Source organism: Cervus canadensis, chromosome 4, assembly GCF_019320065.1.
Source record: "Cervus canadensis isolate Bull #8, Minnesota chromosome 4, ASM1932006v1, whole genome shotgun sequence".
Taxonomy (NCBI): domain Eukaryota; kingdom Metazoa; phylum Chordata; class Mammalia; order Artiodactyla; family Cervidae; genus Cervus; species Cervus canadensis.
The window spans coordinates 69,097,236-69,113,895 of NC_057389.1; the positions used below are offsets into that span (position 1 = coordinate 69,097,236).

General features: G+C 56.8%; 1 protein-coding gene across 3 annotated transcripts; it reads right to left on the bottom strand.

Moving 5' to 3' along the window:
- Positions 1 to 1,403: 1,403 nt before the first annotated feature.
- On the bottom strand, positions 1,404 to 16,473 carry GRK6 (G protein-coupled receptor kinase 6). 3 transcript variants are annotated; one of them, XM_043465774.1, is made up of 16 exons: positions 16,241 to 16,473; positions 12,261 to 12,356; positions 11,212 to 11,324; positions 11,006 to 11,083; positions 10,621 to 10,721; positions 10,192 to 10,284; positions 10,023 to 10,086; positions 9,743 to 9,883; positions 9,266 to 9,456; positions 8,565 to 8,602; positions 8,385 to 8,474; positions 7,181 to 7,389; positions 6,952 to 7,089; positions 3,417 to 3,554; positions 3,196 to 3,330; positions 1,404 to 2,515 (listed from the first exon to the last, which is right to left on the bottom strand). In XM_043465774.1, exons 1-16 carry the CDS (start codon positions 16,290 to 16,292, stop codon positions 2,444 to 2,446), a joined length of 1,749 nt encoding a protein of 582 aa, XP_043321709.1. In that variant the 5' UTR covers positions 16,293 to 16,473; the 3' UTR covers positions 1,404 to 2,443. The 3 variants fall into 3 exon arrangements, with proteins under 3 accessions (XP_043321709.1, XP_043321711.1, XP_043321710.1); XM_043465775.1 differs by lacking the exon at positions 1,404 to 2,515 and adding an exon at positions 2,524 to 3,004; XM_043465776.1 differs by lacking the exon at positions 16,241 to 16,473 and having other exon boundaries at positions 1,404 to 2,517; positions 11,212 to 11,430.
- Between the last annotated feature and the right edge of the window lie 187 nt (positions 16,474 to 16,660).

The following is a 16,660-nucleotide window of genomic DNA, read 5'->3' on the forward strand; positions in this document are numbered from 1 at the left end:
TGGTGGAAGGTTTGCATGCATGCATGCTCAGTTGTGTCTTTGCGACCCTTTGGACTGTAGCGCTCCAGGCTCCTCTGTCCATGGGATTTCCCAGGCAAGAATACTGGAGTGGGTAGCCATTCTCCTCCCCAGGGGATCGTCCTGACCCAGGGATCGAACCAGCATGTCCTGCATTGGCAGGCAGATTCTTTCCCACTAGCACCATCAGGAGGTATGGACCTACCCGTCTACCTGGCATTCATTCACCCTCACACACCTGCCCAGAGCTGGGCTGCAGCCTCTGTACACTAATGCCTACCTACCCCGTCCTCAACCACCACAACAGAATTTGCTGTGCCTCAGGCCCCTACCTCTCACCTCCAGTTTCTTCACCTTCAGTTGGCTTCCTCTCAACCCTGCAATGGCCACTCACCAGCTGGAAGACCTAGGCAAAGCCCTCTCCCTACCCCACTGCCCTCAAATCAACAGAAGCAGTGGTGCATACTGCACATGCTGTCAAGAGCTGGGCTGCCGGTGACCCAAGGGCTCAGGAGGGTGACTGGCTACTTAAGTGAATTCGCATAGATGCTCTGTGAGGCAATGGGAAATCACACCCATCTTTCCAGACAAGGGTAGGGTCTATGCAAATACAGCTTGACAAGTGGCCAGGCTGGGACTTGAACCCAGAGCTGTCCAACTGCAAAGCTCAAGTGGCCTCTGTGGCTCTGGGTACCTGGCCCAAAGGCCAGGAACAAACCATTATAGGTGGTTGTAGCAGGGGCTGGAGTCATTGGGAGGCTACAGGAACAGGTCTGTGTAGTCTGGGACAGACTTGTGGTCAACAGGCTGTCAGTCCCGTCTCTGCGCAGGTCTCCTTCTAGGCCCAGTTCAACTGCTACCTTCAGAGAATTCTCCCTGATGCCCACATGGCTGGTCCACACCTGCCTCTGCCATGACCTAACTTGCAGCATCACCGGTGTGCATTTCTGCCCAGCCACATTTCCTGCTTCAGAAGCAGAGCAGAGGAATGGCTCTAATGCATGTGTACCGGCCCTGGGCAAATCATGGAGGTGTCCAGACAAGACAGACTGAGCAGGTGTTCCCCACAGGAGCTCCCACCCTACTCCACAGGTGGCTCCAAACCCACAGCTGGTGGCCAGGCCGCCTTGGTCTTGGAGGATACTGCCAGCTAAGCCTGCCTCTTCAGCACAGGCGGGGTCAGACCCATACCCTAGCGGGGACCCAAAGGCCACCAGAGCTTGGAGAGGTTACCCCAAGATCAGTCCTGAGGCCTTTAGGCCTTGGTGGAAGGGCAGCCTCCACCAGCCCCACTTCCAACCCCTTCCCCCTTCCAGCAGGGCCAGGGAAGCGAGGAGATCCCTGGACCACCAGGGCCAAGAAAGAGGCAGGCAGGGGCAGCTAGCCAGGTTTGTGCTCGGACTGTATTCACAGAGACACGTGGCAGCTTACATTGGACAAAATGAGTAATAAAAATCGGCCTTAAATATGGAAAAACTGGGGCCCTGTATCCCACATTACCATTAACACTGGGACCAAGAGGGCCATCAGTCTGGGAAGGGCTGGGGCTGGGATGCAGGCACACAGCCTCAGCCTGCCCCCTTCTTTCTCTCTCTCTCTCTCACACACACACACAGGGAGGGGCGGATTATTGCTGGGCACATGTGTCTGTTTCGAGGGGAGTCTGGAATGTTTGAGGGTTGGTCAGTGTCACCCCCACCCCTTCCCTTCCTGTGGCCTGGGCTGTTCTGCAAGAGGTGACTCCAGGACAGGGCCCAGCACAAGGGACGAGGTGTCCCGGGAGCTGGAAGGCAGAGGCAGACCCGTCTGGGACAGCCTGGGCAGTGGACTGAGGGGTCCCAGGGGCAGCCCAGTCTCTGGTCACACTTTGGCACAGGCCTAGGGGACCCAGTGGTCCCAGATCCAGCTCTGACAGGCGCTGAGAAGGGACGGTATTGGGCCCCAGAGGTGGCGGCCTAAACCCAGGGTGGCAGCGGCAGGCACGAGTCTCACTCGGAGGTCGGCGGTGGCAAGCACAGTGCTGAGGGCCCAGGGGCCGGGCCTGGCCTGGCCTGGCCCAACTTTGCCCATCCAAGCTGGGCCTGAGGTGCCTGGAGTGTGCGGCAGCAGCCCTTCTGCCGGCTCCAGGGTGAGTCTTAAGAATGCTCTGGTTGCTATATACATTCATACAAAGACATAAATACAGAAAGCCCCGAGCTCCACAGACAAGAGCTGAAGGGACGCACCTTTGTCCCAGGGGACAGCCCAGGCCTTGACCACTCAGCCAGACCAGGGGCTCCGGGGCAGAGGGCACTGGGGACAGCTCCGACTTTGTCTCCCAGGCCATGACTTGAGTGGACAATGGGGAAGACCACTGTGCAAAACTGTAAACAGCGTTCGCAGTAGCTGCTACCGCCAACCGCCCGGGGGGGCCTCAGGCTGGGGGCTAGAGGCGGGTGGGGAGCTCGAGGCGGGCGGGAAGCTCTTCCTCACTGTCGCTGCAGTTTCCACAGCAGTCCTGCAGGGCAGGGGAGACACGGAGGGAGAGAGGCAGAGCGCGCGCAGTTAGCCACCAGGGCCTTTACCTGGCCCGGCCCTGCCAGGGCCAACCAGGAGCTGACCAGGGCTGTGCTCCATGGAGGGGGTTCCCCACGAGGGGCCCAGAGCAGCAGCTCAGGCTGGACACGTGTGGACACCAGTGCAGAGGCTGCTGGCAATAGGCTGAAGTTAAGAGGGACCAGGTGGATCCCAGGCTCTGCCAGGGCCCTCTATCTGGGGCTGGTGGATGCAGGGCACGGGGAGACAACACGGCTAAGCAAGGCTTGCTGCTTGCAGGTGCCAGGTGCAGGGCATGGCAGGGGAGGGGGAAGTGGGAGGGGAAGGGTGGGTAGGGAGCGGGCACCAGACTTCTTTCGCCCACATGTCGCCTCTGCCATGGAAGGGCTGTCTGTGGCTCCCCGGGGCCGGGCAGCAAGGCCAACCCACGGGAAGCCCACACTGCTCACCTCTGGAAAGAGAAAAGAGGCCATGAGCCCAGCCAGGGGTGGGGGACAGGCGGGAATGAGGCCAGAGACCCTGGGCACCGCTGACACGACCGGAGGTTGCCCACTCCCCCACATACGGGCACCAGCTCTGCCTCCCACCCGCCGTCCCCAGGAGCTGGGCTGGGGGCCAAGGTAGGACACTGCTGGGGATTACCTGGCGACTGAAGAGTCTCTGCAGCAGTCCCTTTTTGGGGGGTGCTGGCGGCTGGCCCTTCCAGTCTAGGTCTGGGGGAACCGAGCCATCCAGCCCGAAGACGTTCAGCTCCTGGAAGCACTCGGTCTCCACCATCTGCCACAGAACAGGCAGCTGTGAGCGCTGACCCAGAGGTCACCCCCCACCCGAGACCACCCCCCACCAGCCGGGCAGGTCCCCACCTCATTCTGCCAGGGGATGGGCACACTGCCCGTGGCAAATTTCTGGTAGAAGTCCTGGTCAGTGGGCTCTAGCTCCACACCCTTAACTGTGGAGAACTGTTCAATGTCCAGAACATCTTTGCAGTAAATGGCCTGGGGCTGGGGGAACAGAGGCAGTGGTCAGACAGGAAGACCCCACAGGAGACCAATTCAGCCCTGAGCTGGGGCTGGGTGTGCCCTGACCCTTGCAGCTTCCTGGTGCCCCAGTGTTCACAGCAGCACTGTTCACAATAGATAACATATGGACACAGTCTAAATGTCTGTCTGATAGATGTCTGTCTGATAAATGTCTGATAAAGAAGATGTGGTATGTTTGGGTATGTGTATATATATAATGGAATATTACTCAGCTATAAAAAAGAATGAAATAATGCCATTTGCAGCAACATTGATGGACCTACAGATCATCATACTAAGTGAAGTAAGTCATACAAAGATAAATATAGTGACATCACATGTGGAATCTAGAAAAATAGATTCAAATGAACTTATTTACAAAACAGACATCGAAAACAAACTTACAGTTACCAAAGAGGAAGGGGAGAGGACAAATAAGGAGTTTGGGATTAGCAGATACACATGACTATATATTACATAAATAAACAACACAGTCACACTATATAGTGTGAGGAGCTATATTCAATACCTTGTAATAAACTACAATGGAAAGAATCTGAAAGAAGTGTGTATACACATGGACATAAACACGTACATATATCTTATCTGAATCACCTTGCTGTCTAGCAGAAACTAACACACAATACTGTAAATCAACTTTACTTCAAAAACAAAAGTGCCCCATGCACTTCCTGAGCATGACAGTCCCTCCTGAGGCCCAAGTTTCCCTCTAAACTGGGGATGATTACCCCTCTCTGCTCACGGACTGATGAGGCTGCATAGCTGACCCGTGACAGTCCATCAGTCCCCACAGTGCCATATGGAATCAATAATAGGGAGCCCCCCCCGCCCCCTGCCTGTACACAGCTGTCTGGGGGTAACTGGTAAGGGGACAGCAGGCTGAATCTCAGCTGGCCCCTTCAGCTGGATACCCCATGCAGGGCTTGGAGCTGATGGGTCCCTCTGTCCTGGGATGTCCAATGGCATACTCCATCTCCTTCTGCTTCACAGCCAACAGTCCCTGTGCCCCCAGCCCCCCACCAGGAGCCCACCTCATTCCAGAAAGCCACTTCTTTTTTCATCTTTACGTTGTTGTTTTCTAAATCCTACTGTTAAGGATGTCAAAACATCATCATGTAAAATCATACAGCTGCTTTTCAGAAAAGTCAGCAGTTCTCCCAAGGTTAAACATGTTACCATATGAGCCAGCATTCAACTCTTAGGTATATGTCCCAGAGAAATGAAAACATATGTCCCCACAAAAACTTGTATGTGAATGTTCAAAACAGCATTATTCATCATAGCCCCATAATGAAAAACAACCCTAATGTCCATCGATGGATGAATAAACAGAAGGTGCAATATTCATAGAATGGAATATTATTCAGTCATAAAAAAGGAATGCAGGACCAGGAAGAACTACAACACGGGTGAACCTGGAAAACATTATGCAAACTGCAAGAAGCCAGTCACAAAGCACCACATATTATATAATCCCGTCAACATGAAATGTCCAGAACAGGCAAATATAGAGAGACATAAAGTAGATTAGTGGCTGCTAAGGGGAAGGGGAATGAGGAGTGACTGCTAATGAGTAGGGTGTATTTGGAGGGGAGGGGTGATGAAAATGTTCTAAGATTGATTTTGGTGATGGTTGCATCTTTATGCTAAAAGTCATTTAATTATATGCTTAAAAGAAGTGAGTTGTATGGTATATGAACTCAATAAAGCTGTTAAAAACTGTATCACCATCAAGAACACTTTGCTTCTAAAAAAGTTAAACTCCAGGGCACTGATTTTCAAGATTAACTGAGATGATGTGCAGGGAACCTGGAGTAAAGTTGAGTGGGACAGCCAGCTCTAAGGCAGGCTGCAGAAGTCAGGCTTGCAGTTCAACTGCCCATGGCAAGGCCAACACCTCGGGGCGCTGGTGAGCCCCACCTATAAGATGCAGTCCTCTGGAGGCAGGGGCCTCCCACTCCCACTTCCCAGCTCTATGGCCCCACCACCCGTCCCCACCCCTCAACACTCCTGCTCCACATTCCCTCTTTCCCTGTCCACACCCACTCCAGCCACACTGGCCTCCACTGCTGCTCCACCTCTCAAGGTTGGTCCCTGGACTAGGACCTCAATGCCTGGCTGCTCCTTCCTGGAATGCTCATGCCCCAAATCCTGGCACAGTTCTCTCCTACACATATTTTAGGTTTCTACTGATACTTATCCATCAGCTACTCAGAGGCCATCCTGTCCAAAAATACTCCCACCCCTCCACCACTTCTTTTTCACTTACTGGTTTATTTTTCTGTCTTTCCACTAGACCATGAAGGTAGGACTGTGTCCTACTGACCCTATGAATTCTGAGATCTGGCACATACTGGCACTCAGATATTTTGTTGAATGTGTAAACAATCACATGCATGATTGACAGCCACCAATCTGGCCTGCCCATCATCACCCTCCTTCTTCCCCTGTGTTCCTGGTGAACTGTCAATCACAGGACTCAGTCCTCTTACACATGACGTGAGGGCAAGCACATGACTTAATCTTGGCCAATCAGAACCTTCCCTATGACTTTATACTGAGAAGCTTGAATTCAGTGGGAGAACAGTCAACAGGTGACAAGCAGTGGCAAGAGGTGGAGTCCTGGCAACACAGTGTGAAACACTGATGCTGGTCCTACTCTGGGACTTCCTGGCCAAATGAACCAAAAAGCTCCATGTTGGGCCTAAGTTTGAGTTGGACTTTTCCCACTGAGAATCTGATGACTCCAGGATGTTTCTGCCAGCAGATGCTTGATCCACTGAGAAGCTCAGTAAATGAATGACACTATGCAGAGGGCAGTGTTCTGCTCACAGATGGGAGGTCAGCATTGCCAGGTGTAGGGGGAAGTGGATGTTTTGCCAGTCCAGTGGCCTTTCTCCCTGCTGGCAAGGAATCTTGGTTTCCCTTTGGGAGACCAATCTTCCCCACTTGAGTGGCTCGGGTGGGCACGTGGTCCTGATGTGGCTGCTGAGGGGCCTCTGAATAATCAGGCAATGAGCAAAGAGGCACTCTTTGTCTACCAGGGTGGCTGAGTTATTAGGATGAAGGCCTGATACCCAGGGGACAGCTGCCCAAGTGAGAAGCCTGCACACAGCCAGTAGTGGGGAAGAGCAGGAATACAGAATCCCTGCAGCACTGCTGGAGCCCCGGATCCAGTGTGCCAAAAGCCAGGCCTATTCTGGGGCCTTTCATTTTTAGGAGCCTGGTGAATTATTTGGTTGGTTAACCCACTTGAGTTTTCTAATGCTTGCACCGAGAAGGTCCCAATCAATGCTCCAAGAGCCCCCAGCTCTGCTTGGGCTTGGCCCTGCCTTCAGCAGGAGTGGGTGGCACTCACATCAGGCTTGAAGGGTGGTTCCAGCATGCCAGCTCCCAGCCGCTTGAAGTTCAGCTTCTTGAAGAGGGGGTGCTCCTTCACTTCTTGGGCGCCGCCCCCACCACACCCCAGGCGTTCAGAGGGGTCCTTGCAGAGGAGCTGCAGCAGGGCAGGAGCGGTTAGGGCATCCTTGGGAGAGGTACACCCAGCCCCAGCCCCGGCTGGTTGGGCCTCCTTCTGGCGGCCATACCTGGGAGCAGAGTGAGCGGGCCTGTGGGGAGAAGTGCTCAGAGTACTCCTCGGGCACCTCCCTTACCAGCCGCTCCACTTCCTCCCGCTTGATCTTCTTTTTCCTCTGCTGGAAGGGCGACTGGCCTGCGATCATCTCATACAGGAGGCAGCCGAGTGCCCACCAGTCCGGGCTAAAGGTGTACCGTTCGTTCTTTACCACCTCTGGGGCTGGGAGGGACAGCAGGAATTAAGGCTGGGCGGGAGGCAGAATTAAGCCCTGGGGCCCTGGGAATGCCCAGCTCGCACGTCAAGCCCAGGGATCAGTTCAAACACCCACTGGCACCAACCAGCCAGGCAGGAACCATCAGCAGCCTGGTGGGGACTGCGGGGAGTAGGGCAGCGCACAGCCACCAGGGGCAGCTGGTATGGTCTTGCAGGGTGGGGTGGGGGTGGGGGGTCAGGTCTTCTGAGCTTTCAAGAGAAGTCAGAAATCATGTTTTTAACGTGAAGCCATCTGGGTTACCAAATGCTGGTGACCACGTCAGTTGTTTGAAAAACAATTTGATTTAAACACAGATGGAGGCCAAATGAGACCCAGTGTGGCTACCAGTTTGCAACCTCTAGCTTCAATGTCAAAGAGAGGAAAGGAGATGGCAACTCATTTGCTGGGTGTCTACTGCCTGCTAGAGCGGGCAGGTGGGGGGTACCTCTACTGCCTCTTCATCTTCAGGGCAGCCCTGGGAGCAGGCTGCAGTCAGGGAAAGTGAGGCCGAGAGAAGCAGAGTGTGGCCCTTGGACACATAAGGAGACGGTGGAGTGCGTAGCTGGAGCTCTGTCTACTGTGTCAAGTGCTCTCAAGGGGAATTCGGGGCCTCATCATGGCCCCTACCATAGATGGGCACTCCCTCTCCTATCACGGGCAGGTTGGGGCAGTGGAGGACCAGGGCTATGGAAAACCGGTGTGAGGCCCTTGTCTTTCCCTGGTAGCCACCTTCAGGCCCAGTCGGTAGGAGGGGCTCAATGACTATGCAAGTGCGTGAACGCTGTGGATTCACAGTGTTTGGGGCCCTGGCTGAGTCTTGGTCTCCTCATCTATAAAAGAGGAACATCAGCTCTTTCTGTTCCGTGAGGTACAGGAGATTTCCCAACAGAAGTGGTGGGACAGGACACATGACAACAAGAGGACCCAGGAGGCTGGCGGGTCAGGGGGAAGGCAGACTCACCCATGTAGCCCACGGTGCCCACACGGCCTTTGATCGTCTGGCCTTCGGGTACGTGCACAGCCAGCCCCAGGTCAGAGATGCGGATGTGACCTGAATGTGGGTGGAGAAGCAGGGAGGCCCATTAGGCAGATGGGCACACCTCTCCCATTCTTCCCCCGCCCCTAGGGGCCCCTCACCCACCATGGTCATCTAGGAGGATGTTCTCTGGCTTTAGGTCCCTGTAAGGAGAGAACGGCAGGGTCAGACGCTGCTCAGCGGGCCGGCCAGCCAACGGGGCCACCCCCTGCTGCTGTGCTTAGTCGCCTGGTCATGTCTGACTCTTTGCGACCCCATGGACTGTAGCCCGCCAGGCTCCTCTGTCCATGGGATTCTCTAGGCAGGAATACTGGAGTGGGTTGCCATGCCCTCCTCCAGGGGATCTTCTCAACCCAGGGATCGAACCCAGGTCTCCCACATTGCAGGAGGATTCTTTACCAGATGAGCTATCTGGGAAGCCTGAAATCATTACTAGTAATAGTACTAGGCAGAGCTCCCCACTACCATGTTGTGTGTACTTTCCAGCATTATCTCATTCATTCTCTACAAGCTGCGGGGCTTGTAGGAATTAGGATCTTTGCCTCCCAGAAAAAAAAAATGTTGTGAGCAGGGAGTTGACTGGCCAAGGCCACATAGGGATTCACACATGGGTTAACCAGACCCCAGAGCCTGGGTTCTGAGCCATGCTGAGCCTAGTAGCCTAGTGAGCGTGGGTGAGTGCAGAGCCCAAGCTAAGGTCCGACAGACTTGTGCCCGCAATAGCGGTGCCAGCACCCCAACATCCCTCTGTAGCCTCTACCCCAGCCTAGCTGCGGCCCCTGGCCGGGAGGGCCATGCCCCTGCACCTGTACACAATACGTTCCCGGTGCAGGTCCTCCAGGCCACAGCAGATCTCTGCCGCATAGAAGACAGCCCGAGCCTCAGGGAAGCCAGCCTGGCCCATGTGGTAGATGTGGAACTTGAGGTCACCTCCATTCATCAGCGTCAGCACCAGGCAGAGTGCGTCCTTGGTCTCATAGGCATAGGCCAAGCTCACCTGTGACCAAGGGGACACGACCCCTGAAGCAGAGGTTGTGGGATGCCTGGTGGCGGGGCTAGCGCCAGCCACCCAAAAACTATTCTTAGTGCCACTCCCTGGGGCCATCCTGCTTCCCAGGCTGGGTGTCAACATCCCAAACCCGCCCCTCCCAGGCATCTCTGAGGGCAGGAGAGGTAGCGGTGCCTGGAGGGGACGGGTCAGGGAGGGAAGAGGTCTTAGTCCAGTGAGTGGGGAGGGCCAGTGTGGCCGCGGGGGAAAGGAGGGATCTCCTGTCTGTACTTACTACAAACCTACTGTTCACTTTCTCCAGGATCTGCTTCTCATTGAGTGCCATGGCTTCCCCTTTCCGCTTCTTGATCCGCTTCTTCTCCAGCTTCTTGCAGGCGTACATCTTGCCTGTGGCCCGCACCTGGCAGGCGCATACCTGTAGCCAGGATAGATGGGGCAAATGGGGACCAGCTGTGGCCTTCCTGGGGGTTACAGGCTCAGAGAGGGTAAAGGGATGGTCAGGGTCCCCTCTACCCCACCCCTGCACTCTGCTGGGCTCTGGCCTGGCCACTCACCTCCCCAAAGCCGCCTTTGCCCAGGACTCGGTACTGCCTGAAGGTGTTTTTGGTCACTGGCTGCCTGTGGACAAGGGGTTGGGAAGCAAACACTAGCTGAGCAGGGGCCTGAGACCCATGAGAACCCCTTCAACCCGGCCCACCTGGGGCCAGCCTTCAAGGAGCTCACCTTTCCAGCCACTTCCACTGCAGAAAACGGTTGAAGTAGATGCTGTCGAGGTAGTCGGCAAAAGGGGCCACGCTCAGGTACTCGTGGGTCAACCTGTCGAGAAGGCCCAGCCTCTGGTCAGCACCTGACACCCCCCCATCCTCCCCTCGATGGCCCAGGCCCCCTGTTATGTGTATGCTCAGCCTAAAAGGCAGAATCCTTGGCCAACCCTCCTGCTAGCCCACCTGTGGGGGAGACGGATATCCGATGCTAAAGCCCAGGATGCCACAGAGAGGGGAGGCAACCTGATCAGGGTCACAGAGCAGGGGCAAGGCTGGGATGAGACACTGAGTTTGCTCGCCACCTGCTGCACTGTTTATAGCCCTCTGGGTCTGCAGAAACCCCCTCCTCAGGACACAGTTCTCAGCCTGAGGGCAGGGAGAGTCTTACCGAGTCAGCTCCTGGAAGAGGTCTTTGCAGGGTCCCTCCTCCAGCCGCTGGGCACAGTTTGTCACCAGTTGCCGGGGGACCTCAGGGATGAGGTCGGGACCCTGGGGACAGGCCACAGACAGGTCAATGCAGGGACCTGCCCACTGCCAGGGCAGAGATCTCGGGCTTGTGCTGGGTGGCCAGGGGTGCACAGCCTGCTTAGTGGCTGAATTCTGCAGCTCTCCTTGAGGCATGGTGAAGCAGAGCTGCTGGGCTCCCTGCCCACGGTGCCGCCTGGTGAGCCTGGAGTAGCTCCAGGGGCACTCTCTGCACAGGCAGTGGTCATTCCTCTCACCATCACTGAGCTCTGTCCACGACCCTCATCCCTGCACCAGTGCTAACTCACCGTGTGGCTCAGAAAATTCTGCATGAGCCGCAGCCCACACGCCTTCCTCTTCTCATCAGGGGTCACTTCATACTCGGCCTGCGGGGGTGGTGGGGGGAGGCAGAGAAGGCTTGGGGTTTGGATGGAGTAACAGGTGTGAGGAGACGGGACACACATGTGGCCCGGGACCTCTGCCCACCCTCGGTGTGGGGCTGGGCCGCACTCACCACCCCGTCCAGGAAGGCAGTGCAGCGAGTCAGCTCAGGCCTCGTGGCGCAGAACTCTCGGAACAGAAGGCGCCCAATGGGCTGCCGCTCACACAGGCTGTGGTAGTCACGCTCTGCAGGCAGAGGTGGGAGCTGCTGGATTCCTGGATTTGGAGCCTGCCGGCCAGGCACTCCTGTCCGCACCGCCAGGCCCGGAGCCCCCGCCAACAGCTTCCAGCCCTGCAGTATGGCAGCCACTGTCTCCTTTAGAACCCTCGCCACAGCACTGACGCAACACCACTGTTACTGCCATCGGGAGGCTGAGTAATTAGCCCAAGGTCACACAAGCAGGAGTGTGGCTCCAGAGCTGGGGTCCTCACTTCCGGCTGCTGACTTCCGGTTCACACTACTTGTACATACGTCATGGTTGGGGCTGGGTGTGGTCTGTGTGGTTCCGGCCCGGCTCTGGCCCAGCCCACACCTGCTGCCTGCCTGGCGAAAGTGTGGGAGGAAGCTGTGGCTTCCGGCAAGTTCGAGGCTAGGCCTCCTTCCCAGCAGTGGAAGCAGCCATGGTGTACTCCTGGCTCACGTGCAGGCCGTCAGAGGGGGCTTGGGCCCTGCTGGTCAAAGCTCTGTTGGGCACCCCCAGGGCCAGGCTGGGTAGGGCTGCGCACAGGCCTGGGTTCCGCCACCCCACCGCCCCAGACGGTCAGTGTGTGAGCTGACTCCAGCCCCCTCTGCACATTCTGCTCTGTCCTCCGAGCCCTGCTCAGCCGAGGCCTGGTCCTCCCTTCTGCAGCTTCCCTCAGACCGCCCCCAAATCTGACTTGGGGCTTCTCCCCCCACCTACCCCCACCGCCCACTGCTGTCCTGTGTGCTGTCTGCCCTCCACCCAGCCTGGACCCAGGAACTGAAACTCAGCTGGGTGGTGCAGCCTCCATCTCTCTGCTCCCCGAAACCCCAACAACCTTCTGCCCAGAGGCAAGGTCTCAGGGGAGGCTCCCCTGGCACACCAGGACTCTCTTGCCTCTGTACCCCACCCCACCCCACGGTCTCAACCAAGGCCTCACCGAGGCTGAGCCGCAGCTCTTCGCACTGGCTGATATGGGGAAACTGTAGCATCTGCCGCCATTTCTTGCTTTTGCCTTTACGATTCCCGCCACCACCTGTGGAAGCAAACAGGCACTAGTTCTTGAGTCCTGCCATTGCTGGCCTCCCTGCAACCCTCAGCGTGGTACAGAGGCTTTCAGGGTCCAGCCTAGGCCCAGTCCACTCTGAGAGGCCCCGTGGGCCTTCCTTCTGCCTGCAGCATGCTCTTGCTGGGTTTCAGGACACACATGGGCCCCAGGCCCTCCTGCTAGGGGCTCCTAGGCTGGAAGAGCCAAGAAGGGTGGAACAACCAAGAAGGGCATGAGGCCAGGCCACGGCGGGGGTGCGGGTGGGAGGTGGGGTTTCCAGTTAGCTTCAGCAAGCCTCAGCTGCTTCCAAGCAGGTAGGAGTTTCCCTCCCAAATGAAGAGAAGGACACAATAGTGGGGGGAACTGTGTTAAGTCCAGGCCCAGAAGCGAGACGTCCTGGGACATGCCTGAGAGATGGCAGAGGGCAGCTGAGCCACAAGGGAGGCTCCAGGCCCCTATGATGGGACCCTGCATCAGAGGCAAAAGAGGTGGTGGCAGGAGGCCTGGCACTCAGAATTCTTACTCCTACTTTCCTGGTCCTGACACCCACCTCATTCTACCTAGCTGATCCCTCATCTGCAGCCGCTGGGCAGCAGCTCAAATGCCTACAGAATCAGACAGGTGCGGTAAATAGGGACCAGATCGGAGACAACAGTGAGTGGTGGGGAGTGTGGGAACCGGACCCCTCAAACGGAGACAGCTGCAGCACAACTGCAGCTGACTGCTTGATCCTGACTAGGCAGGAATGCCAGCTCAGTGCGGCCAACTCTTCAGACTTTTCAAAGTCAGCCGAGAATCTGGACTGTTACACGAAATACCGGTTCCTGTATTATTAAAAAAAAAAAAAAAAAAAAAACCACTGCAGCCAAATACATAAAACATGTTAGAAAGCTAGACAGGTGTGGCCTGTGGGTCCTGAGGTTGAACATGGTGGAAGGGGCCTGAGTCTTGGCATCTTACAGATTTGGGTTTGAATCGGCCCTTTACACTTCAGACTGTAACTTGCTCTCTTGTGTTAGTCGCTCAGTCGTGTCCAACTCTTTGTGACCCCTTGATCTGTCCATGGAATTCTCTAGGCAAGAATACTGGAGTGGGTTGCTATTCCCTTCTCCAGGAGATCTTCCCAACCCAGGAATCAAACCTAGGTCTCCTGCATTGCAGGCAGATTCTTTACCAGCTGAGCTGCCAGGGAAGCCCCTAACTTGCTCTCTAGGAACCTCAGTTTCTCCATGTGGACTTCAGGTCCTCCAGAAGTATTGTGAGGATGACTAACAGAGTCTGTGTCCAGTACTCAGTAGAGGTGTGGCAAGGGGTGGGTCCCAGCTCCAACAAGTCAGTGGCAATCTCCGGCCATCACTTTCCCTCACCTGGCCTCAGTTTCCCCCATGGCTTATGCAGCTTTGTTTCTGTCTAGCCTGGTTGAAGGCAGGTAGAAGGGGCCGCCTTCCAGGGAGGGGGCAAGGCTGGGTCCTCTAGTGGGCTGCCTGACCTAAGCTGCCTAGAGGAGGAAGTGTTGCAGGGTACCCCATTGGGAAACCTGGTAGCAGCCCTCCCGCAGCCTGAACCCAGCACACCCCATAGTCATTGCTCCACTGTGAGTGAGCAACAGACCCCCACCATCAACCTAGGGCAAGGCCTCCCCAGAAGGGGAACTCCTCCCCCACCCCCGCAAGTCCCTCACCCAACCCTCCATCCGCCTGCTACCCCCACCAGTTACTTCCTCCTCCCCCTCCTCTCAGCCACATCAAGGCAGCGGCAAAGAGTCACATGCAAATATCCTGTCCTGGAACTGCCACCAGAGTCAGCGGGGCTCCTCCCACCCCCACCCCAGCCTGGACCCTTTCCCATGTCTCTGGGGGTCTGGGGAAGGGAGGAGGATTAAGTGAGGGTTCACACCCCCCAATGCTGTCCCACTTCATTCTCACAGCAACTCTGACAGACCTGGCTCAATTTTATGAGAAAGCTGAAGCCCTGAAATGGGGAATCAATTTGTCCAAGATTACAAAGCCTGGAGGTCCCAGAGGCAGGATTCGAACCCAGCTCTCTAGGACCCCAGGTCAAGCTCTTTTCCAAACCCAAACAAGCCCGGCATCTATCAGGTGTCAACTGAATACATGCAATTCCAAATCACTCAGGGCCTCAGATCACTTGGGAAACTGGCAAAAACCTAGGGCCAAACTGTCAATCAGTTCATGAAGGGATTCCAATGCACTCAGTCTATAGACCAGGGTTCAGAACTCAGTGACAACTGGGATTTCCTTTAGTTTTCAATGTCCCATCCTCAACCATGCCACAAAAAGAGTTACTGAAGTTCAGAGAGAGAAGACTTGTCTAGAGTCATCAAGGTGGGAGGGACAGGGCCAGGTTGGAGTAAGGATTCTCCAGTGAAGGAACTGGTCCTAGTCTGGTCATAACCTCCTATGCCTCGCCAATGGCCTAAGGAAGCCTGTCAGAAGGTGCCTATATCCTCTGGCCAGGCAAGGCAGTGTTCTCAGCAGGCCTGAGGCCTGAACTGGCTACAGCCCTATGGAGGGAGGCCTGGCCAGGCTCTCCCCTCCCCTCCTCCCTGGCTGGCTGGATGACGAGGCAGAACAGAATCGGCAGATGCCCCCAGAGGCTGGGAGGAAGGCCTAGCCCCAGGACTCAATAAGGGACAGGAGATAAAGAAGGCTCTGGGCACCGAGGACCCAGCCTGCCATGCCTATTTCCAGGCAGCACCTCCCCGGGGTCAACATGCATAGGGCAGGCAGGGGGCACCAGATGCTGAGCCAGAAAGCATCTGTTTCCTACAGGCTGCACCGGGGACATGCTGTGTCCTAGGCCTGAGTCAACCCATCTTGCTGGGTCCTGGGGGCCAGTTCCTGATCTGAGCCTCAGTTTCCCACTTGTAAAAGAGGTCAGGGAGGCAGTGCAGATGGCTCTACCTGCCTGAAAGCCCAGCAAAGAGTCCTGACCTCCCTGCCCTAGCGTTTCAAAGAGAAATGTCTTCTTCTTTACTGGTCCCCAGCACCCTGGACAGGACAGGGTACAGAGTAGGTGTTTGGTGATTATGTTACTGAGGTGAACAATGGCAGGTGAGGGGCAGACAGGGTCTGGTCCTTATGCATCCCCAGGGCCCTCATAGAGCAGGTGTCTGGTAACATAGGCACTCAGTAACACCAGGTTCACTAGACAGGCTCCCTCTGCCAGGCCTTGCACTTAACAGTCCTACCAGCCTGGCATGCTCCCTTCCTTCAAAACTCAGCCTCCAGTTATTTCTGTGCCATCTGCCCCACTAGTCCTGACAGCAGAAACTGTTACCCATTCCCCTCTGTCCCCAGTGTCCTGAAGTTCCAAGCAAGTGGCAGTCATGCAGGTAGCATAAATGACCAGCAGTTTCCCAGCCTCAGGTGGGCTCTGCTACGGCAGAGCCTCGGTTAATTCATTCTCCAAACCTTTTACCCTGCACCAACTTTGCGCCGGCCAAGGCTGGGCGCAACCCAGGCTGAATCTGGGCCCGGGCACGTGGGGTAGGCTGGCTGCCCCTTCCCCTTCCCGAGGCATCTTCTTAACCTCTCACCTGGGAGAGGCCTCAGAGAGGCTCTCCCCGGGCTGAGGTCCCACCCTTCCCTCTTCCTTCCTGTCTCCTTCTCATACCCTCTCACCACCACCACCACCCTACTCGCCGCGAGGGCGGCGGCCTGACCCCCGCCCCTTCCTGGGCTCCGGCTCCCGGAGGGCAGGTGCGGAGGAAAAGGACCACAAGCCGGAAGCGCTCGTGTCCGCGAGAGGTGCGGGGCATGGAGCTAGCTGCCCTAGGGGATCAGGCGGCTGAGACACCCCGCCGAGCTCGGAGGCCGCGCGCCCGCTTTCTCTGCACCCGACAGCCTCACCTTCCCGGGCCTTGAGTAGCACCGTGTTCGCTACGATGTTCTCGAGCTCCATGGGCTGCGGCGCCGCCGGGCCCGCCGGGCCGCGCCGCCGGCTAGGACTGCGCGAGGGGGCCGGGGCCGGATGGCGATCGGCGCGGCTCGGATCGGCTCGCAGTGACCGCACCGCGGCCTCCGGGGCCTCCCGGGCCGCCGCCGCCGCCCGCCGCTCACTCTCCGCCCCCTCCCGGGGGCCACCCGGGCTCCGGCACGCCCCGCCCCGGCCCGCCTTCTGTTTACTTTACTTGGCCAATAACTAGGCGAGCGCTCCCCGCGCCGTCTTCCCATTAGACAACCCCTTAATCATCCCCCGCCCCCGGAGCTAGGGATTCGTTCAAAGGAACAGGCCGGGCAGGACCTAAAACGTCACCTCTTCCTGGTTGG